Source organism: Eschscholzia californica, unplaced genomic scaffold (assembly GCF_041429995.1).
Source record: "Eschscholzia californica isolate CP2 unplaced genomic scaffold, dmEscCali1.0.p SCAF_2, whole genome shotgun sequence".
NCBI classification, from domain to species: Eukaryota; Viridiplantae; Streptophyta; class Magnoliopsida; order Ranunculales; family Papaveraceae; genus Eschscholzia; species Eschscholzia californica.
This window is the reverse complement of record NW_028238309.1, coordinates 8,745,164-8,770,354: the sequence shown is the minus strand read 5'-3', so window position 1 is coordinate 8,770,354 and position 25,191 is coordinate 8,745,164. Positions and strand designations below refer to the sequence as shown.

The 25,191-nt window shown below is 34.6% G+C and overlaps 1 protein-coding gene and 1 pseudogene across 1 annotated transcript; both read right to left on the bottom strand.

Moving 5' to 3' along the window:
- Positions 1-9,960: 9,960 nt before the first annotated feature.
- Positions 9,961-14,806, bottom strand: LOC147555943 (large ribosomal subunit protein uL13w-like; annotated as a pseudogene).
- Positions 14,807-22,995: 8,189 nt separating this feature from the next.
- LOC147555942 (GDSL esterase/lipase At4g26790-like) lies at positions 22,996-24,447 on the bottom strand. The gene is made up of 3 exons (XM_086664108.1): positions 24,042-24,447; positions 23,456-23,936; positions 22,996-23,306 (listed from the first exon to the last, which is right to left on the bottom strand). The coding sequence occupies exons 1-3, from the start codon at positions 24,435-24,437 to the stop codon at positions 23,113-23,115; spliced, it is 1,071 nt and encodes a 356-aa protein (XP_086520234.1). The 5' UTR covers positions 24,438-24,447; the 3' UTR covers positions 22,996-23,112.
- Between the last annotated feature and the right edge of the window lie 744 nt (positions 24,448-25,191).

Sequence of the window (25,191 nt, the reverse complement as noted above, 5' to 3'; positions counted from 1 at the left end):
TCATGGATTGCTAATTCGGTCGGACTAGGGTTATGATGAAGTTCTGATTATGCATATTTCTTAGACGATTATTTTGATAGATTAGACTTTGTTCATGATTTCTTCATCGGTTAATACTCTTAAGTTGATTTATCATATTTAGAATGACACCTTTAATGATTAATACTTCTTAGTTGTTAGTTGATAATTGGATCGTGACTCTTCTTTTATTACTTATGCTTCTTGAAGCTTGATCCACCATGTTTAGGTTAAATTCTTTAATGGTGGATACTTGCTAGTTGATAGGTAATAGTTAGAGTTGATAAGAACTTAATATTTTGATTCATAAAAGATATGAAATTTAAGTCGATGTTTATCCATGATTAGAATGGATTCGAAACCTTAGGTCCTCTCCCCCATTGATCTGTTTACCGTTATCATTTGTCTTCGTTATTTTAGTACTTTATTATTCTATCACCAAAACCACAAAACCAATTTCGAAAAAATCAAAACCTTACTAGTTTTAAGTTTTAGAATAGGTTTGACTAGTCTCCGCAAATCGACCCCGGTCTTACCGGGATATTACTACTTGACGTCCGTATACTTGCGGGTATAAACCTTTTAGGGTAACCTTCTAGGCCCATCACCAGAAAGTTCCTTCGTCAGGCTAACATAGAATTTCTAGAGGCTTGACAGATAAGGAATTTTAAGTCCCGAAATAATCTCAACGTATATCGGATATTTCGTAAGAATTTTTACTCAAAATTCCTTGTCGCATAAAATTAGCTTTACAAGAGGAATTCAAAAGGTAAGCGTACCTTAGAGGGCTTCTATCCGGTCCTTCGCAAAGACTTTCTTCAGATGCTCTTCATTTCATGGTCGAGGCAAGACATATCCACCCGTGTCTTCCTAGATGTATGTTTCGGGGAATATAATCTTTATTATCTTGTATGGTCCTTCCCATTTGGGGAATAGTTAACCTGCCGAGGGCTTCTACACAAACCTCAAATATCTCAAGACAATTTCACCTATCATGAATGTTCTCCCACTCTCGTGTTGCCATCCTACCGTGCTTTAGTATGGAAAAGTTCTAAGATCTGCTTGATCTCTAACCTCTTCTATGAAGTTCAGATTTTCTCTAAATTTTTTTTCCTCGGAGTCGAAGTGTTGGAAGCTCGACATGCTATTTCCATTGACACGACTGATTCCATTCTCTAGTGTTAATTCACTATATTAGCATAGGAAGCAAGACATACATGGTTTTCTACTAAGCAAGTGTTGTTGATTCACTATACTAACATAGAAAGCAAGAGAAAAACTTGTATCAGTTCATTTCTATTGCTACTAAATGGCAAAATCTACAAATATGAAAAACGCGTTTGCATAATTCATACTACTACTAATAAGGTCAAAATTCATTTCTATAAATATGCGAAAAACGTATGAAGAATGTACAAAGAATGTGAAGAACATGGAAAAATTACATCAAGAACACCATAGCTCCTTCATATCATCCTCTAAAATTCTCTCCTTGAAGAAAAGTGAGAAAGAGGTAAAATGAAATGATCCTCCTCATGGAGTCCTAACGAGAGTATATAGACTTACATGAGAGACTTTCTCTCCCTATGTCCATACACATACTTCGGCCGAAATTTTACCAGGATATTTCTTAATTTCAGTGCTAGTAAGAGATAAGCGTTTCTTCTTCGTTGTTGCTTACTACCTCTTTCACTCGTAGTTGGAGGAACATGTGATGCCATAATAACTAAAGACGGATGTGGTTCAAAAGAATAGATCAACCTAGCACGGACATAGAGAGAGAGGAGGAGGAGAGGGCGAAAACTTCTCTCGAGATTGTCTGCAGTCTGGACTATAGGTGAACATTTAAACAAAAGAGAGAGAGAGAGAGAGAGAGAGAGAGAGGGAGAGAGAGAGAGAGAGAGAGAGATAGAGAAGAAAGTAGAAACATAGAGTCCTGTTAGAGAGATCTGGTTTCTTTCTTGGTGCTTCAGTTGTATTTTGTTGGTTCATGGAGTTGTCATCTCCAGGTTTTATTGGTGGTATTAGCAAGATTGATGTTGCTGTTGCTTCTATTGGGGTAAGTGATTTTGATCGTGGATTTCAATCGTTAAGCCTAAAGTTAGGGTGAGGGGTTATGGTTCAAGTGGAGGATCAGGTGGATGTGGTGGTTCTGGAGTTGGTTTGGGAGATCATGGATCAAGGTATAGGGCTGGTGGTGGTGCTGGTTATGGGGATGGTGGTACACATGGAGGAGGGATTGGTGGAGGAGGTGGAGCAAGATATGGTGCTGGAGGGGAGCATGGAGGTGGTTATGGTGCTAGAAGTGGTACTGGTGGCGGTGGAGGATATGGTGCTGGTGCAGAGCATGGTGGTGGTCTTGGAGGTGGAGGCGGAAGCGGTGGTGGTGAAGGTAGTGGTGATGGTTATGGTGGTGCTCATGGTGGTGGTTATGGTGCTGGGAGTGGAGCTGGTGGTGGTGCTGGTGGCGGTTATGATGCTGGTGGAGAGCATGGGGCTGGTATTGGTGGCGGCAGCGGCGGTGGTGCTGGTGGTGGTACCGGTGGAGCTGCTGGTGGTGGTTATGGTGCGGGAAGTGGTGGTGGTGCACATCAGAGAAGGCTCGAATCTGTGGTTGTGGGAGAGCATGGTTAACGAGAAGGGAAAATATGTCTGGGCACATAGAATGGGAGCAGGGGAGAACGACGACAATTTCGTCCGCTTTCCGGCGGCTAGTTCCAATGAAGGTTGGGCTTCTCTGAATCATCTTATGTGTGACGTCATTCAGGGGAACATGATGTAGACAGGAAAAGGGGATGGTGAAAAGGTGAGATGTGTCCTGGCACAGCCTCCCACATATATCCCATCTATGCAAGGCATGGGGGACATAGAGTCACTTCGCAGAGTTCGGTGTCGTGTCTGAGTTGTCCTGGGGTTCTAAGTTTTTGATGTATTCTCTTTATGGGTATTGCTTGGGTTGCCATGAGGGCTTGATGTGTGGTCGATGGCAGGGAGGTGGTAGCGGGTGTTGTGGGAGTGGTTGGCTATTTTGTATGGTCTTTCCAGAGCTTCAGTGGGTGGCGTTGCGCGCGGGAATAAGGTGACCCCAGCCAGGGCTTAGGGTTAGGGGGGCTCCTCTGCGGGCTTAGCCCGATGCCACCCTCCTCGGACGGTAGGAGTGGGTATGTTAGTTGTTTTGGTGCCCCCTTCTTTGGTGGGTCGAGTCCGGGGGTTTTGACCTGTCCTTACCCCCGTTTTTTGTTTCTTTTGGGCTCTGGTGGATGTTTGTATTTTCTTTTCTCTTTTTTTAATATTAATTCAAATCGTTCAAATTTTGTTTTTCTCTCCTTGGAAACTCTTCACAATTCTCTTCAAATTTCTCTTCAAGACAAGTGAGAACTTAAGAATCTCCGACCCCTTGTATAGGAGTGATGAAGGGAAAAAAGATGGACCATGTCATCTAGCACATCACATCGCGAAATGGTGTGTTTCCCGATCACACACAACCCTTAAAGTGATTATTATACACAATAATTGGTAAGAGGTATAGTCTTCCATGTTAGAAGTCAAGGGTTCGAAGCACGCTGAACAAATTCAAAAAAAATTATACACCACGATGGTACTACACGAAACAATTTTATCTACAACCCAACAAAATCTCAGACTGAAGAAATCGATATATCGAACAACAAGACCCCAATTTATTGAGGTAGGGCATATTGCTTGTTGGACGAAATCTTAGAACTAGGTAACTTCGACTATGTTCGGTAGGTGTACACCACCTTAAACTCTACCACTGTTTTCCTGTAACGATCGCGACAGAGGGAGGGTGAAAAAGAGAGAATATTCGCGACAGAGAGAGTGATAGCCAATTAAAGCGAGAGAGCAAGATAAAGAGTGGTTCGATTATCAGGTGAGGTTCGTTTTACGAGAGCTGCATTTTTTCTGACAAAGTTTAAGGTGAGGGTACGAGAGCCAAAAACGAGTGGTAAGTGCTAGTAACCGCGAATATAGGTGGTAGAAAGCTTGTACATAGTTTTTTTTTCTATTAGCACTTTAAATTTCCTGAATTGTAAAAATCTATAGGCGCACCTGTTTCCCCTCGGTACTTCCATTGTCACTTGACCTTAGGGTCCGTTTGATACGTGAGAATTGATGGGTAAGAAAGTCACTTTCTTTCTTATGAGTAAGAAAGTTACTTTCTTTCTTATGTGAATCATGTTTTTGGTGTTTGATTGGGTAATGAGAAAACAAGGTGTGCCTTTAAAAAATCACGTCCGACTGGCCCAACTTGTTATTTCACCCAAATCATATTATTTCCCCAAATCGTTATCTCAAGGAGCGAGAGAGAGTTTCTTCAAAAAAGGAGAGAGAGACTAGGGTTGAATTAACAAATAGAGGGAGATATTAGGGTTCAATCCGGTCGGCTTCTTCTCTAAATCTAGTCGGTTTGATCTCTAAATCCCAAACCATTTGTCCATCATCTTCCCCAAATTGATTTGTAGAGAGAGAAACGATGAAAACTAATGGCAATGGACTTCCTTATCATACCCTTCTTCATCCATGTCATTCTCTTATTTGCCCCATTATTCATAATTGAAAAGAGAAAAGAAATCACCATCTTCTTTGTTATATCAATCTCTAAATAAATTAACCTACCTATGGAAAGATGGAGTTCTTTATCATACCCTTCTTTATCCGTTTGATCCATATCATTCTCTTATTTGACCCATGTCCTTATTGAATCTGTACGCCTGCCTCATGCTATGGAAAGATGGTATCTTATCTTATGATTGGACTATTACTTCCAAGTGATGAATTTGTAAAAGATGGTTGTTTCATCTCCACCTTCACTGTCCAGTTTCTTGTTTGTATGTGTGAAACCCAATCAGTTTTATATATTTAGGGTTCAACTTCAGTGATTCGGTTAGGGATTGACTATTGAGAGAGAAACTGATAAACGTCCATTAAAAATGAGGTTAAGGATTGAGAGAGAAACTGAGAGTGAGATAAAAGAAAACGAGAGTTAAAATCGCGCGAGGAGAGAGAGCGTGTTCATTTGGAGGGTGGGAAATCAACTTTCCCACCTTTTTTATGGGAAAATTTTTGAGCCTATTTTCCCATCTTTTTTTCTGATAGAAAACGACTTTCTCACGATTTTGTCGCTATCAAACAGAGGAAAATCGATTTTCTCACCAAAATCAATTTTCTCACATGATTTTCTCACATATCAAACAGACCCTTAGTTTTTTTTTTTTTGTTGAAGTTCAAACAACTTCTGTTTTTGATTTCCATCCCACCTATGGACTACAAGAAGCAAAAATGGAAAGATTTAATTGTTATCATTTATTAACTATTACATTTGTAATAATTAATATAATGGCAATGATGACTAAGATATTGGGTGTTGTCACTTTACTCAAAAGTTAGTTTGAACTTCAACAAAAAAAAAAAATGGAAGAGATAGACCACAAGAGCTCTGCCCAAAAATAGCTTCTTCTTCTTTAACAAACATTGGCAAAATAAATGCAAGAGATAGACCACAAGAGCTCCTGAAATCATTCTAAACCATAAGGAATTTGAACACTTACCCTATAAATTCCAAACTTTTATACACTAAATCTCAGGAACAAATAACTTCTTTTCATACAATAATCGTTCCCCAGATTTTTTTCGCCATCTTCGAAATTATTATCATTTTCATTGTTATCATTTATTAACTATTACATTTGTAATAATTAATATAATGGCAATGATGACTAAGGTATTGTGTGTTGTCACTTTACTGATGATGATAGTAAGTTCGATGATGTTTATCGAAGTTGAGAGTGCGTATATCAGTTATCCAACCTTGCACTCGGGGAACCATCCCTGGTGCAAGGGAAGAGGCCCTATGTGTGGTGAACAACCAGCTAACAGATACACTCGAGGTTGCGAAAAAGCTTTGAAATGTAGAAGTGGTGATGAAGAGGGAGACAGTGATGACGACGACAAAACAATAAATGTATAGAAAATACTTCTTAAGAATATGACTATTTCTGAACATTAAATGAAAAGTCCGTTGTATGTTACTATTGTTCATCAATAAAGGGCCTCTTTACATTTGCATCTATTATTAGATAAACTTAAGAGTTTTTTTTTGTACATGGTCATAGATATGTTCCACGCCGTGCGAATGGGTCACACTGAAAATAATTTTTATACTTTAGGTTAAAAATTAACTAGTATTTGGATTTGACCAAGTTATTTCTGGCGTAGTTTGAATTAACTCAATGCCCTTGAAACTAATTTAACATTGTTGCTCAGATTAACATCATTAGTTGCACATATTTTATATTCTTTTTATGTTCACTTCAAGCAAATTATTATAAATTTATTTTCAACATTTTAAAATGCTATCTTTAATAGAATTAACTTCTTCTCATTTTTTCCGAGCTAGTCTCTTCTACATTGTAAACCTTTACAACAATGTGAACTATATATCACTATATTAAACAAAATAACAAAATTTTCATTATTCTATTCAAATAATCATTGTACAAAAGAAATAACACCAAAACAGGCGATTAAGTCTTTAATCTTTTAACGACAAAACCAATATCCGCGTCTTAGCAACGAAGCTTAGCCAATCCCGGTGAAGGTGTAAATCAATGATGTTCCATGATTGAAAAGAATTACAAGCCGACAAGCCCTATTAAGAGGGATTTAAGAGACAAACATCCTTCAAGATAATAATAGTGTGCGCAGATTATATTTATGTAAATGGAAGCTGCAATAGGTAGGTCTATGATTTTTGGAGACTTTAACAACCTCTCTTATGTCCTTCAATCATATTCTAAGAATTATGTTAACAAATAACAAATGGGTAACATTGCCTCTCTTATCCACAACTCATATTTTGAACAATGGAATCGGCCAAAAAGTTAAATTTCTATTGATAAGGATATATACCAATGTAAGTGTTATAACAAGACCTTCTTTAACACAGGTCTAATAGAAATGTCTATAAAATTTAAAAAATAGTTATAAATATGCCCATAATGACTAAATATCTAAACTTAAACTTTTTGTATTTATGTATTGATATACTAATCATATGAACAATCATTTTTTTAGGGGTCATAGACAATCATATTTCTAAGTTGGTCTTTCTCCCTTGAGTTGTGTCATCACTTCTACAAGACTACAATCCTGCTGTCGGAATTCAGCCGAGAGAGTGACAAGGCAGAAAGTTATTCTCTTTCCAAGTTGAGAGATGATTTTAAAGATAGAATCTAAAAAAATCCATTGTAGGTGCTCTAAAGTGATTATAAAAGCAGAAAAACTACATCTACTTTGTATAATACACACAATCATATAAATTATGTAGGACACCCATGATATTGTTTAGTGATTTTGGTCCATTAATTAAATTTGTACATAATAGCAAGGGCGGAGTTAGGATTTTATGTTAACTTGGACTAGCCTAAAATTAGTCAGAGAACAAAATTCCGATGTATATGCACTCATAAGTAGTATTTGAAATAAAAAAAATTACCACGTATAATATTTTCTTCGATTATTATTCTCATATATAAATATATATATATATATATATATATATATATATATATATATATATCTTTTCGATAAAAAACAAGTGATTCCAAAATTTCACATTAGAAGAAATAAGATTTACGTGAAAATTTTGTTAATAGTTTAAACAACAAAAACTTAAGAAAAATTAACCATCAAGAGTTTATAATGTATGTGATTATTGCTAACTTGGGGACAATGAAATTATTAGAACATAGGATGGAACTTAAAGAAATGGGTATAATTTGACTTACCAAAAAAAGGATAAAGAAAGAATGTGGTGCAAAAACAGGAGTCATAAATTGGGACCAAAAGTGAAAAATACATAATATAAGGGGTTAATACGAAATCAATTCATGAAATATAAAAGAACTTAAATTTGACGGTGAGAGGAGTTGAACCCGTGAAGTGCGGTGGAGCTAGGGACCAAACCACCCTGGCTAGCACTAATTTTTGTCATACATTTGCATTGGCAGATACAAGTTTGATGAATTCGACCCCTGGCTGCATTCAAGGGCTGCCTCCACATAGCTCTGCCCTTAGCACAAGAGTACATCCAATGCAAAACTCAAAAAAAAAAAAAAAAATTTATTTTCATCTTATGTGTCAAGTCTTAATTGAGATTCTTACTTTTAGGTGACAAAAATAGAGATCCACAATTTCTTTGTGTCTCAAATGTAAAACTTTAATGTTGTTTTATTTACTTATGTGGCATATATAGTTATTTTTGTAAAACAATTATTAGTTATTTTAAAATTTTAGAAGACTGAACTTTTATTGGCTGAAATTCGAATATTGATGAGTTGGATTATTAGAGATATCTAAAGATGACACTCTAGAAATAGAGTGTCATCTTGAGATATCTCTATTTCACTCTCGACACATCATCTTTGAGATCCTAGTTGAGGTTTGCATTGGAGATGACTTTTAAAGAGAAAACACTAACATTTCTAGGTTTGGCAGTGTATAGGTAGTCTGATGTATGTTGTGCACTGCACTAGACCTAACATAGCTTACGTTGTCAGTGTATTATGTCGATTTACAAGTAATCCAGGACAAGAGCATTGGAAAGCAATTACCAAAGTGCTAAGATACCTGAAGGGAACCATGGACTATGGTCTACATTTTAAAGGAGACCCCACAATATTAGAAAGATATAATGGAGTTACCTGAAATAGTATTGGGACAAAGTCAAAATCTACCACTGGATGAATTTTCACTTTAGTGTTGCTGCTGTGTCTTGGGGATCAAAGAAGCATACCATAATTTGTGATTTAACTATGTTGTCAGAATTAATTGCATTAGCAGATGTAAGCAAGGAAGTGGAATGTCTTAGAAATCTGCTAGAGGAAATTCCCATATGGAAGAAGTCATCTCTACCGGTCATGATAAATTGTGACAATCAGGTAAAGCTTTACAACGTTGCAAATAAGACCTACAATAGCAAGTGGAGACACGTGAGTCTCATACATCAGTTTGTGAGACAATTTCTCAAGAAAGGAGTAATTACAGTCGACTATGTAGTATCGAAGAAAAACTTAGCAGATCATTGACTATAGACGTTCCTAAAGTAATGGTCTCGGTTAAGAATAAATAAATGAGGCTCAGGTGTGTGAATGAAAGTTGATCTCCTTTAATAGAAAACTAACTTATGTCTTAAATAGATAGGCAAATTTCAACGGACACCAACAAGTTAAAGCTTTCGCGATTATGGAATACTAACATTTTATAATCTCCCATTTCTGAGCTAGTATTGGTTTTCACAAGACAAATGATGGATGATAAATCCTTAATAAGTCCTAATTTTAAGTGGTGCCTCGTGGAAACAGCTCAAGTGGACTTACCTAAGTGAACACGGAAATCAAGTCGTTTCCTAAGAAAATAACACCGTTTTCTAAATAAGACTCATGAAAGGGATATTACACATTACCATTAATGTGCGGAGTATGAACAATATGATTCACCGAAACAAATATGTATGATGACTCTGGTTTCATCACTAAAGGATTCTTAGTTTAAGATACGTTCACCATAGCATTTTGATAAAGCTTTGAGTTGTTTGCACTAAGCGATGGTTCGAATCCGTAAGATACCTATCATGTATGTACAAATTTATACAATAATGTTAAAACTAATTTGTTCTAATTTTGTTATTTTTTTATGTCTCGATTTTGCTTCGTTGTGTTATACAATTTTTTTTAATTTTTAAAATAATGGAGGAATGTTGGATATTTTTAAATTGAAAACTAGAGGGATGTTGATGAATGGAAAATGAAGGGATGCACCACTTCACTTTGGCATCCACCGCCACAGTGAGATTTGATGAATTGGCATGATACCCATTATGGATGGATATATTGATCTCCTGCATATGCACCCCTTGGTATATTATAAATTAAGTGACATTAATCCTTCTGGTGAGATCCAACAAAATTTTCTCTCTTTGTCTTGCTTTTCATTTTTCTATCTTATATCAACATTGCAAGTAATCTTGGGTTTTCCTACCAAGTTATTTGGCAAATGTCGTAGCATATGCATCCCTTGGTATATTATAAATTAAGTGACATTAATTCCTCCGCTGAGATCCAACAAATTTTTTTCTCTTTGTCTTGCTTTTGATTTTCTATCTTATATCAACATTGCAAGTAATCTTGGGTTTTCCTACCAAGTTATTTGGCAAATGTCGGAGTCGATTTATTTGGCATTATCAGTTATCTATATTTCAGAGTGTTCTCGATCTTGGTCAAGATAGTTGTTAAACACATCATCGTATCCTGAAGACATAATTCAATACCCGTTGAATTAAGATAGTTGTTAAACACATCATCGTATCCTGAAGACATAATTCAATACCCGTTGTGTACTCACGATTTTATTAGAAGGGGGTGAACTACCGTCTAAAAGAATCGATTTATCGAGCTTTGAAGCTTCGAGTATAACAACATCACTTTATGATTTTTTCATTTCAATTTATTAGCAATATTTTCCAACAAAATCTACCTCTTTTCGCTTTAGACGCCCCATAAGACTTCATTTATGCCTCTTTGATTCCATGTAACATCAACATGAATCCAAAGTTTTCCCCTTACTGATCTCCTTCTCTCTCTACAAAACTCTATCTCTATTTCTTTTTATATAGCACTACGGTAGCCTCATCATCTCCCAATTACTCACTTTCTAAAACAAAATTTTCTAGTTTCATAGTTGGATTAAGGAAATTAAGATTTTAAATAACCTGATTTAGTCATTCAAAATAAATCAAGAAATAGATTTATAACAGTTCCAGCCAAATAAAAAATTGGGTGTTATAGAGAGAGAAAGGGAGCATGGGAATTGTTGATTTAGATTTTTTTTTTAGAATAAATAAATAATTTTTCAAAATTTAATAAGCAATTTTTTCTGTTCTGTCGTTTTTGTTTTGATAATTTGCTATCTAAGAAAACGATGTTAGTGCAATATTTTCACTCACTTGACATACATATATGGATTATTAAATTGTTTATATTAATGATTATATGGTTAAAAATATAAATTGTGTTATTTTGATGAACATAATAATATGTAATGCATAGTGTTGTGAAGATCTCGACTTATAGTCAAATTTTCTAAGTCGAAGAGAATAACTTTGAAAAATTGAGTAAGAGTTATTGAAGATAATATTTGAAAATATTAAAAATACATTTAAAACAATTTGGTCGAAGTGAGCTTAAAAAATTATAAGAAAATGTTCAACTAATGACCTTAGTCTTGTTCAAAAAAAAAAAAACTAACGACCTTAGTCTAGGCCACCATGTTAATTTAGTTTTAACGGGATTGAGTTAATTTAAATTAGATTAAAGACAACTTAGCCAAATAAGAGATGCAAATGTAAAAAGGCCCTTTATTGATGAACAATAGTAACATACAACGGACTTTTCATTTCATATTCTTAACAAGTATTTTCTATACATTTATTGTTTTGTCATCGTCATCACCGTCTCCCTCTTCATCACCACTTCTACATTTCAAAGCTTTTTCGCAACCTCGAGTGTATCTGTTAGCTGGTTGTTCACCACACATAGGGCCTCTTCCCTTGCACCAGGGATGGTTCCCCGAGTGCAAGGCTGGATAACTGATATACGCACTCTCAACTTCGATAAACATCATCGAACTTACTATCATCATCAGTAAAGTGACAACACACAATACCTTAGTCATCATTGCCATTATATTAATTATTACAAATGTAACAATTAATAAATGATAACAATGAAAATGATAATAATTTCGAAGATGACGAAGAAGAATCTGGAGAACAATTATTGTATGAAAAGAAGTTATTTGTTCATGAGATTTAGTGTATAAAAGTTTGGAATTTATAGGGTAAGTGTCCAGATTCCTTATGGTTTAGAATGATTTCAGGAGCTTTTGTGGTCTATCTCTTCCATTTATTTTGCCAATGTTTGTTAAAGAAAAAGAAGCTATTTTTAGGTAGAGTTCTTCGAGCTTGATTTAATCTTTGTCCAACAAGTTAACAACAGTTGTAAGGAACTATTATCAAGCTCGTCCACTTTTAATGTCTCCGATTTGCAAAACAGATATATAAATATATAAATATATATATATATATATATATATATATATATATATATATATATATATATATTACTTTTTCAAAGAAATAAACATTAACTAATTGGGCGTAATAAACTAGGGTGTAATGAGTTAATATGTGTTACTGTATCAAAAATTAATAAGTCCTCGATTTTACCTCACAAATGCTATAGCTAATGATTTTGTAATTGAACATTATATCTTGAGTTGAACATCTTGATACAGCTGGAGCTAGTACGTCCCAAGTCTCATTTCTGACACATTATATTTTTTCTTTTATGCTTCTTCTACTCTATAAATGACACGAAAATCTAAGGCACAAGTTGCCATTTAGCTGAGGTCAAGTGACAGTGGACCTACCAAGAGGAAAACAGGTGTGCCTTTAATTTTTTTCCGTTTATGGATTTTAATGGGGATATTTATATTAGGAAACTACTGTTTGGGTCAAAATATTTTATATAATGAGTAAAAAATCGCTTATAATTTTCAAATAAGTGAAGAGTGTAATTATAAGGGGTAATTCTTAGAAAGGTCAAAATAATATTGAAAATGAGTAGAAAAGCACAAAACATTTGAAAATTATTATTTAGGTCAAAAAGTGTGCAAATACTAAAATACCCTTTTTTGTCATTTTGTGTAACTAAATTCTTTTATTTTTCATTAAACTTTAAATTGATATAACTTTTGTTTGAGATGTCGAATTTCTATAAAAATTATATATTTAGAAATGATTTTTTATTAGCTTTCTAACAAGATCCATTTTCAATATTTTTTTCAAAAAAAAAAATCCAGAAAAAAAACGGCGTTTTTTTCCTTTACGTTTTTCTGCAAACGTGTTTGCAACAATCTGTTATGCAAACGTGTTTGCAACAATCTGTTATGCAAACGTGTTTGCAAAAATCTGTTATGCAAACGTGTTTGCAACAATCTGTTCTGCAAACGTGTTTGCAACAATCTGATCTGCAAACATGTGTTTGCATAATGAAAACTGCAAACATGATTTGCAAACAATGCATATACGATTTCGGGTTGGAGATCTTGCAAACTCGATTTCGTGAAGAAAATTCAAACTCCAATTTATAATCAACAATTTATTACAGTCGGTCTGTTGGGTCCATAATCAATGCACAATTGTAGTGCTGCACCATTACAATCATCTCCAGCACCATACCCAGAAACCCCACCTGTAACTAAAACACAAAGACTATGGTAATGCTACATATTCGGACAACAATTTCATTCTTTCTTCCTCAATCTGGAGTAGTGGTACTCCACCACCACCACTGCCACCACCTCCACTGGTTGAGTGTGATCCTTCAAACACATTTGACAAAAAATCATAAGAGCTTCTCTTGGATATTCACAGTTAATATAACAAGCCAAAATTAAAGTCCATGAAATCACATCTCTAATAGGAAATTCATCAAACACCTTCTGTGCACCTTGAATAAACTTACATTTTCCATGCATATTAATGAATGCATTCCCAAGTAAAAGATCCTACCCAAACCCATATCTAATTGCATCTTCATGAATATCTTTGGCTTTAACTAGACTCCCCAACTCAGAACAAGCCTTAGTTTCAATCGGTTTAAACTAAGACAAGATCTCAACATATAGTGTGAAGAAATCCATGTCAATGGATACTAACCCAGAAATGAGTTTCACATAGGACAAACATAACAAACTTACTTCTCATTGGCGTGTAATTCATATATAACCTAACAATATCCTTTGAAAATTATGAAGATTGTTTACTGTTCTTACTTCTATAAGTAAAGGGTGAGGATAAAAGTCAAACACTATCAATCAACTAACATTACTAACAGAAGGAAGAAAATATTTTACACTTATAACTGAACTATACTACATAAAAAGATCACACAAATAGGCAAAATAAAATTCTCACCTTCATGGTGTCATAGTAATTCCACCCAACCTCACTTCTTTTTTTGTTGAGACCACAACCTCACTTGATAATCTGCCCAACGAGCAATACTTGTGTCCAGGTTGAAGCCTCAAAACCCTAATAACCATCACCAATGAAACATTAATACCTAAATAAACATTACCCAAATGACTACATCAATTAAAACCAAAAATCAATAAAGTCCTAACTAAGAAGAAAATAACTAACTTTAGGGCATCAAGGATAACCATCCTCTTAGTCTTATCATATGGTGGTGGAATACCCTCATAAGCTTTCAATCATGAAAGTGCAGCAGCACCTTAATTTTATTGTGAGGAATCATCATAACATACAAAGAAAAACAACGATTTCAATCTTACTAGCTCAAATCACAAGTCTAGGGTTTATTGAATTGACATTCAATGAAAAATAATCAGGATTTTAAAGACTTACCCACGAATGGTTCTCCAGAGGATTTTAGCTGGAGCACGGAAATGAATAGGACCATGAGAAGGTTAGTGTTCATCCTCTTCCTGAGAAAACGAAGGTACTTCATTTTCTGACGAACAAGTCCACCGGAAAGACAGATCTCTTCACAACAAACGACGACAACTTTCTTCTGGCTATTGAGAAGTTCCTTGGCGACAATGGAAGCTAGGCGACCGAGCATGTGGTGACGGGCAACAACCACCACTCTCTTAGCACAGATTCCTGAACCAGAAACCATTTCCTCTCTCTAGTTTCTTACTCTCCCTCTCTCTATCACTCTAGGGTTTTGCTTTCTCATCATTTTCCTCTTTCATCACCTTCTTCTCAACAGTTTCTTCTTTGTCTTCTTCGTAGCTATAACTAGTTTAAGTTCTCTAGGTACATCACCTATTGAAAAAAACTTTTGCATTTGCAAAATCGGGAACCAATTCAATCTCCTTCCATGAATTGCTGCAAAAACTGATTCATATTTGTGATGCCATTGTTGCCGATAACATCGGAACTCGATCGGGTACTGGTACTGCCATAGTCGTCATTGTTTAATGGCAATCAAACTTTCCAGTCACGATTAAATTAGAGAGAGAAAGTTGAGAAAGACTGGGGAAGGAGAGAGATGGGAAGAAGAAAGAAATCCCTAAAAATTTTAGAATTTTTCTGGAGAGAAAAAGATTTTAGAATGTGAGGTTATTTTGGGAATGAAAATAAAATAAAGTGACCTTAATCATAATTATCAATATTATTTCAAACTTTACCTATTGTTACACATAAAATTTTGGTCACTTCTATCTCATAGAAAACAATCTAGGCTTTTTTGGTTATTATGATAATTTTCTAACCCTAAACAGTCATTTTTCCTATATATTATGTGTAATTGTTCTTAATGTTTGAAATAATATGTATAATTATCTTTTAGGTCGTTTTAGAACTTTTTTATTCCCGAACTACCCATGAAGTTTCTTCCTCTACTTTTCAATCTCTCTCTAGAATTTTTCAGCGAAGAACAATCACGACGTCTCTGCAACTAAACTGAGAATCCACAAACCCCCGGAGGATGATAGCTTTGATCACCTAAATGACAGGTCAAGATGGTTTATATCTAACTGAGTTCTCCCTCGAGAAAAGATATGAAGTTCATGGCTTGATTCGAAGATCTTCGGATTTCAATACTAAAACGAATCAAATACAAAGTAATGAGAGAAGATTGAGAGAATTATTGATAATATGCTTAAAGTTATGAGAGAAGCCCTTGATGTTGGTCTTGCTGCTTCCTCAAATTGGAGTTCCTTTGAAGGTCCTTTTTCATTTTTCTGTTTGTCTCTCTCTTTCTCTTAATAAACATCTCTATTTGATTACATTTCCATGTTATTTGTTTTGTATTTCTCATTTTTGAGATGGGTTGAACTGAAATTGATGATTTCTGTGGGAGATTTTGAGCTCAATAGTTTAGTATCTTAAGGCTAGGTTTCAGGTCTAATTGAGGAAAAGCAAACAATGTAGCATAAGGTAGTTGAAGAAATTCCTCAATGAAGTGAATTTTGTGTTCACTAGATCAGGTCCGTAAAATGTTTGGAAATTTTGTATTTGAGTAGTTGAGCTACTTTAATGGCGGTATAATTCTTGCATGTATAAGAAATGTGGTTTTGCTTAAGGAATTGAAGTTGTTATTCTGTTAATGATTAAGTTTGATAAAGATAAGTAGTTGAGAATTAGAATAATCAGTTCTGCTAGTTGATGTATTTCTTGGTTTCTTAAGTTGTAGTGAAAAATTAGATTATAGAATTGTTCGTCTCTGAGTTAAGTTATGGAATTTAAAACTTCGATCTGATTTAGTGTGATATGTTTCTGTGTTTTGAATGAAATTAGAAAATCTGATCAATCTTCTCCAGTGCAAGTAGTTTCTTGTTAAATTGAGCTCTGAATTGTTACTAGAACTTCAAAATGCATTTAATGAAACGTTTGGTTCATTAATTGACCTAGTTTTGAATGAATAGTATATTTGATTTAACAAATTCAAATTCTCTTCTGTTTTCTGGAGTTAGTATCGTCAAGAATCATAACACTAAAAAAGTTACAAATTTTCTTTTTTCCTATCTACTCAATCACTAGAATTTCTTCAAGTTATACAGAATTATGAAACAGGTAGGAGTATATCTTGGATAGCTTATTTTGCAGAGAAACAAGGAAAGAGAGAGAGAGAGGTGTAACTGTTTAAATTTGTAAATTCACATTATTTGGGGCACAGATGGTCATGGAATGGTGTAAAAGTAAGATTTTGTGGAAATTGGCAGTGACTTTAAAATATTTTGTAATGAGATACTTCTTTAGCATCGGGATGACGTGTCATCTGGCTACTATACATTTCCATCAACTAGAGGAAGAAACAACATCAGAAATAACCCATATGCAAACACATGTTTCCAGTTTACATTATGCAAACACATGTTTGCATAACAGATTGTTGCAAACACGTTTGCAGAAAAACGTAAAGGAGAAAAACGACGTTGATTTGTGTGGGAAGTTTCATTTTGAGAGTGAAATTGAACTTTTACGAAAAAAATTGTTTCAAATATTATTCAGGTTTGGGCCTAATTTCTTATAATCCCCCAAATTTTTGGTTCTTAAATTATCCTCCCTTACTTTAACAAAACATTAGTTTTCACCTATTTCCTTAAACTTTTACCTAGTCAAAACTTTAGATATCGGCATAGCTTCTAAATTGCTCAAATCTTCTCTATATGTTCAACCTAATTGGAATATCTTCGACTGGTCATAAATCATAACTGACGAGATAATCATTTGGTGAAAACGAAAGAAAAGAACCTTAACCATTAGATTCGTTGCTTATAAATTTATGTGATAATAGATGGAAATGTAAAGAGGCCCTTTTTATTTATTGATGAACAATAATAACACATATACTACTTTCAGTTCATTTTAACAAAAAGTCATTTCCCCAAGTCTTCCTATTTATCTACTTTTTTTGTCATCCTCATCATTTTCTTTGCCTTTGCCCCCTCTACATCTCAAAATCTTTTCGCAACCTGTGGTGTATCCGTTAGCTGGTTTTTCACCACACATAGGACCTCTTCCTTTGCACCAAGGATAGTTCTTTCGCATCATTCCAGGACTAAGTTCTACACTCTCAACTTCGATAAACATCATCGAACTTGTTATCATCATCAGTAAAGTGACTATACACAATACTTTTGTCATCATTGCCATCAAGTGATAACAATGAAAATGATAATAATTTCAAAGATGACGAGAAAACTTTGGGGAATGAATAATATACGAAAAGAAGTTATTTGTTCACAAGATTTAGTGTATAAAAGTTTGGTATTTAAAGTGCAAGTGTCCCAATTCCTTGAGGTATAGAATGATTTCCGGAGCCTTTGTTTTAGGGGTCTATTTCTTCTATTTGTCCAATGTTTTTTTTTTTTTTTGAAGAAGAGCTATTTGCGGGTAGAGAGCTCTTCAAGCTTGATTTAGTCCTTGTGCAGAAAGTCAAACCCTAAAAACAGTAATGAACTATATATAGAAGAAAAAATAACATTAACTAATTGGGACATGATCAACTACGTGAAATCCACCGGGTTTCTAGCCCTTGTAATTAATTTAACAAGTGTTCTAGTTTTTTCTCACTAGGGGATAATAAGTCAGGTGTCAAATAGTAGCGTCCTAACTCCTAAGTGCTCTATTAGATTTCATAATCAAATATTAGATTTCATCCTAAACTAACTAGTTTTTTTTTTGGTTTCAAAACTAACTAGTTATATCATATTATCATGGGACGGGAATCTAAATAAAAGTTGCCTGTAAATGATCCATAGTTCATGTTATTCGACTAAGGTCAAGTGACATTTACTTGCCTCGGGGAAAAATAGGAGCCCTTCAATTTTTTCCAGTATTAAAATCAAAGTAGGTGGTAAAGCCGCTAGAAGACATGAGAATAAAGGGATCATTTCAAAAAAATTGCCAAGACAAGATATGCCTTATTTACAAGACGGAATGCATGTTGATATGGTCTTCATCCCAGTAAGAGTACCTTCACGAATGAATGTATAGGACATATATTTGAATGCTCGCTCGGGTTAGCTGGGGATCTGCTAGACAGACATTAGCGAATAGCACCCTTTGATGAGAGATATGAGTAAGAGGCCTCCAAAAAATTAGTGTTTCCTGAATTATATGAAGCCAGTAAGCAAACAACGAATCCATGGGTATTTGAACCCGAATATCCGAAAAAAGCAGAATATTTGATGGAAGAATAGGAGATCCTTTTGAAAAACATGTTAGGAAAATCCTATATCCTGAAATTAATTCATCAAGTTGATGATAAAAATCCATAGGCGTTCCAGTGGACATTACGCGTTTGTTACACAACAACCCTTTAGGGGAAGGGCCAAGCAAAGGGGCAACGGGTAGGAGAAATGTAAGTTTGGGCTTTAGAGGGATTTGGTGTTGCTCATATTTTACAAGAGATGTTTACTTATAAATTTGATCATATTAGAGCTCATCAGGAAGTACTTGGTACTACGATCATTGGAGGAACAATACCTAAACCGGAGGATGGCCAAATCCTTACGTAGAGCAAACAAGTAAATTCTGGTGTGAGAAGAATTCTTTTTTTTGTTGAAAGGTTTGAGAAGAATTCAGTTGTTGGAACATATAAGTGTTTGTTGCACCAACTTTTACGTATATTATTTGCATATTATCCATGTTTTTGGCATAAATCTATTTGCTCATAATACTCCTTATTTATTTATTACTGATATTTAACCACTTGCAAACTCAAATTTTAACGGAGGGGAGATCAAAGAACTATTGATTCACAATAGAGGGATAAGCATCTTGTATCTAAGTCTTGGAGCCCAGTATTTACTCATGTAGAAACCATTTCTTTCTTCACAAGACAAATCAAAAAATATTTTTACGAAAATGTTAGTGGTAGTCAATGTGTTTGTCAAATGCAAAATAAGAAATGTAAAACATTTTAGCAAAATAATTTTTGAGCAAACATGAATTTGTTCAGAAATTTACAAAATTGTTAAGAGCAAACTAAAATTTGTTCAAAAATTTCAAAAATGTTTTTTCACGTTGATTTGTGTGGGAAACCATTTATTTCTTCACAAGATTTGAGCAAAAACGAATTTGTTACAAAATCGTTGAGAGCGAACTGAAATTTGTTCAAAAAGGTTTTTCACGTTGATTTGTGTGGGAAGTTTCATTTCGAGAGTAAAACTGAACTTTTACGAAAAAAGTTTTTCAAATATTATTCAGATCTTTGGCTTTAGAATTGAATCATTTCCTTGTATCTTGGAAGAACTTACAGATTAACAAGAAGGAAGCTTGATCGGAAGAGTCAAAAATTTTTCTTCTATGATTGACCGATATAAACATCAACTCCTTCGAATTGGATTAGTTTCTCCTCAACAAATAGGTGTTTGGGCCAATAAAATCCTACCTCATGGAGAGATAGGTGGAGAGGTGAGAAAACCTTATTCTTTTCATTACAAAACCATTAACTGGAAAAAGATGGATTGTTTTGTGAAAGAATTTTTGGGCCTATAAAAAGTGGAATTTGTGCTTGTGAAAACTATCTAGTAATGGGAGATGAAAAAGAAGACCCGAAATTTTGTGAACAATACGGGGTCGGGTTTGTTGATTCTCGGATACAAATATATCAAACGGGATACATCAAACTGGCCGGCATGTCCAGTAACTCATGTGGTATTTGAAACGTCATCCTAGTTATATCACGAATCTTCTAGATAAACCTCTTAAAGAATTAGAAGGCCTAGTATACTGCGATGTGTGATTTGATCAAAATTAATATTGACACCAACCAATAAAATCTCCTTGAGCTTCAGCAACAAAGAATGTGCTAAACGGCTAGCAGGATAGCAATCATGGCTAATAACAAATATGAAGTCTTATGGAGTTTTTTATTTTTTTAGTTTGCTCCATTATTAATAATAACAAAGACCTTCGCTTACTTTTTAACTTGTTCCTTAGTTACTTAATTCATCGTTAAAATTAAAAAAAAAAAATTAACCTGTTTTCTTCTTGATTCCTAAATTCAAATTTATTAATGATTCATCCAGAGATCATTAGATATTTTTAGTTTCCAAAAACCTATTAACTAAATCATATTTCAATTGAAGAAAGTCAGCAAACTAAAAAAAAAGTCTATCCAGTCTCTATTCAAATTTCAATTTTTTTTCACTAACGAATTCAAGAATGCATTCTCCTTTTGTCCGATCTTTTCTCAATGGTGTCTTCTTATTTTTAGACTGTTAAGTTTACTTTCCAAGTTTGATATATTTGAATGTTCCCTCCCTTAATTTTATTGCCGAGTGAAGCTGTGAGATTAATGCAAAATCTTTGTTTAATTAAACGTTGTCAAATCAACGTGAACAAATATTCACCAAGAAAAATCATTACACTTTGCTTGAAAGGCATATGAGGTCGAGGAGAAGGTTCCTTTCGTTAATTTTGTTGTTAGCGAAAAAATTAATTTCCATTAATAAAATTCATTGAGACGGAAGTGTTTGAGATGAAGACAAAGAATTGAGGAGAGAGATATCAATAGTAGTTATAGTAATTACACATTTAAGAATAAAAAAGAAATAATTCAAAATATCATTAAATACTTAAATCCAAAAAAAAGAAGGGAAACGCTAAATGTACAAAGAATCTTTGACAAGATTCTTGACAAAATGCTAAGCGAACGGTCCCGGTCAAAGTCAAACTTTGGAAAACTTTGATCAATTTTTGTCTTTTAGTGAAAATGAGTCATTAAGTCAAGAATTTTGTCAAGGACTTTGTACATGTAGCACTCCCTAAAAAAGAATAGAAGTCCAAAGAAAATTGGTCAGGAAGTATGGGTCAAAATATTAATGTATTTTCATTTAGGGTTATTTCCTTAATAGTCCCCAACTTTGTGATTGATTTCCTGTCTAGCCCCCTATTTTATCAAAAATACCCAGATGACCCCCTGTTTCAGATTCCGTTACAACACCATTAACTAGTCATCACCTCTCTCTCATCCAACTCACCGCCTCTCTCTGCCACCTCATCATCTTCATCGACGACCTTCAAACATTAGGAAAAAAAAAGTTTTTTCCTTCTCTCTCACTAAAAAAAAAATTCTTATCCTCTCTCTCTAGATCACAGATCTAGAGAGAGTGCAGACCATTGAAGGTCTTCGCAGACCTTCAATGGAGGTCCGTTCGCAGACCTTTAAAGGGTTTGTTCGCAGATCAATGGTCTAAACTAGAAGAACGATTTTGCTCTAAACTGGAAAAACAAGAGAAACCAAAGAGACATAGAAGGGAAAAAGTAAGAATTGTGATCTTCTTTAGGGCTTTTTAAGGCAAGAAAAAACCGTCAGTAATAGATTATCGAGGAATTTCTTTTCTCGACTGTCAATGGAAAACTAAAATTTCTCCGTCAAAATTGGAATTTTTTTGCGGGGCGAAATTTTCCGCCAAAAGTATTTGCGTCAATTCATCACCGACGAAATGCGAGAAACCGTCGAAAGAGCATTGCCGATTGTATATGAGGTCGTCGAGGAAGCGAAACATGAGTGGTTCACAATGGCGAGTTAAGCCGAAGTCGCTGGCAATGGGTAACTTCTACCAACACCTTGTTAGAAAGTCCGGGCATATAATCACTCCCGACGGTTTCAATAAAACATCGAGAAATGGCGTCGGTAATAACATGTGTTTTTGTAGTGTCAGACCTAGCCCCATGGCCCTTTCCTCATACCCATGTTGAGCCAAGTCACTTTCTTGCGGCCCATCTGCTTGAATGTATTAGAATCGATCAGACTAGACTGGAATATCCTATATAACAGTTTTTTATAAAATATTACTTTTATTAGTTATATATGACCAACTCTTGGCACAGATAAAGATCGCAATTCCAGGATCATCACGACTAAAAAGCAAGATTTTGGAGTGAGGACAAGTCAGTACTCGGTACATAAGATAGTTTTTCTAATTAGATCTGGGTTGTTCGTATCAAATATGGTTGTTCATTTTGAAAGGGGGAACGATCTAGGCATGTCTAACAAGTACGATGGATTGTTGGATTGTCTAGTAATTCTTGAAAATGACCGCCTCAGTGCATGCAGGTCTTTGCATTCGTTCAACCCACGTCGTGACACCGAACGACGTGAGCATGGGGTAGTGCAGTACATGCACACCCACTGAATGCGCGAAAGCACCATAACTCTCATACTTTCCAAACTAGTTTCAAGTTGGAAAACATCAAATGTACTATGTTATCAGAAACTGAGCTAAACCAAATAGACCGTCATAGCGCTCCCATGTACCAAATAAACAGGCATATGAGACCAGTATTTGTTTCACGGCGCGACAAGTAAAGGGCCATACGAAATAGACTCACAGAGTTTAAAGATATAGTAGTGAAATATATAAGATAATCTCTATTAACTGTAATCTGGTTTTGAGTTAAACCCCCACAAATTCTATTAACGAACTTTACATGATTGACAATATTTCCATAATAAAAAAATAAACAAATCATCGAAACTCAGCCAAACTCGTCTTCATCATATTACGAGCAACTATGGAATTCAATTTCTCACTTGGATGGACTGCATCCCAGAAAGCATACTTAGACGCATCCTTGCAAGTAAATGGATTCGATCGATTGCATAAATAACTCAATTCAATGCTCCCTGACCCACAACACCCGTTTCCCGTGTTCGTAAACCCTAATAACCACAACAATATATATACAAACAATAGTTATTATTTCATGTATAAGCACTAAAACTAACTGTAACATGACGAAAAATTGACTTGTTGAAAAAAAAAAAACAGTCAAAGTAATTTTTTCTATTAAAGCAAAAAAAAACCTCACCATACAAGTAGGGTTTCTGAATGGCTTCAAGAGCAGGATAATAAATATCAGTAAAAACAATCTTGAGCCCTTTAACTTCATTTCTTAGCTTAAAAACTAAACTCTTTACTTTCTCATCATAACTTCTAGCCAAATTGTTGAGTTCTTCTGAACAAACATGACCAAATACAGTTCTTACCAATGGCAAACACCCAACAGGAGGAAATCCCACTATCGATATTTTTCGAGCACCCAATTTATAAAGTTCCATTACGAATTTCTCCGCAATTTTAGTTAGAAAATTCTCGTATTCTTCAATGGTATACTGAGATGATCGACCGGGTAATAATAAGTAATTCTCTATGAAATCATTTGTCCCTATACTTATAATGTATAGGGCTTCTTGGATCGTTTCTGTTCCCGTCTTTTCTCCGACAAATTTGAATAATTTATTCTTGTAGTCCTTGAAATATTCTAATTCCTTCCATGAGGGTATGACTTTCTGAAAACAATAATGTAAATGTCATTTGATATATTACGTTTCGAAAAAGATATGTAAATGTATTAATAATAGGTTAACCTAATTAAGTACCATTAGTGAACTTACAAGAATAGATGAAGTTCTATTATCAAGACCAGTACCAGCTGAAGCAAATGTTACTCCGGTAGCAAAATCTTTTATATTATACATAGGATCTAAATAAGCCGGTATAGCCGGTTTGATTCCAAATGCTTCAGAAATGAAATCAGTAGCAATTCTACCATTACAAAATCTTCCGGTAGCTTTTCCGCCTTCGAAATCTCTTCCGTAAGGAGCGAAATTGCTCTTCACTATCGTCGGAATTTGATTATTGTTTCCGGCATCTACCGTGGAATCTCCGAACACTATCACCGCCGGAACTTTACCTTCTACTTTCAGCCGGCCTCCGGGGAACAGTGAGAGTAGGAAGGTATATAGGAAGAGTTTTGGTAGACTCATTTTGACATTTTTGGATATAAGCATATTTTATGAGATGAGTACTTGCTAATACAGAGTTATTTATAGAGTTACACAATTCCCATTTAACCCCCAAGATATGACCAACTAACTATTCTAGTCTACCCAACTAACCGTTTTCTTAAGATTAACTAATTTTCTATGTTTCAAATAAGTTTGTCAATGGATATCTGAATATTCGACATCCGATCCGCATCCGTATTCGAATTTTACAAAAATATTTGAAATTTCGGATAGCGGATACGGATACGGATACACTAATATTCGATCCGATAAATATCCGTCTCCGATAAGTAATATAAAAATATAATAAAAATTTAAATTTATTCATAAAAATATATAAAATGTATGGTTGAGATTTATTATTTAGATCTAATGGTTAAAAATTTAAAGGAAAATTTGAAATTTTATTCAAGTTTCGGATATGGAATATTATCCGATATCCGTTAATATTATGGGATTCGGATTCAGATATTGATTTATGATATCCGTCGGATATTTATCGGATACGGAAATTCGGATAGCTTATCGGATTCGGATACGGATATGCTTATATCTGATCCGATAAGCTACCGTTTACAGGCAAGGTTCCAAATCTACCTCTTTCTTTTTGCACTTTTCTCTTCATTTTTTTTTTTTTGGATAATAACAGATATGAAAAAATGGTTATAATATCGTTTTTTCTATATTTTTTTCAAAACATTCACATCCAGAAGAGTAAAACAGAAAAACAAGACTTTCTAAAAGATTATATTGATAG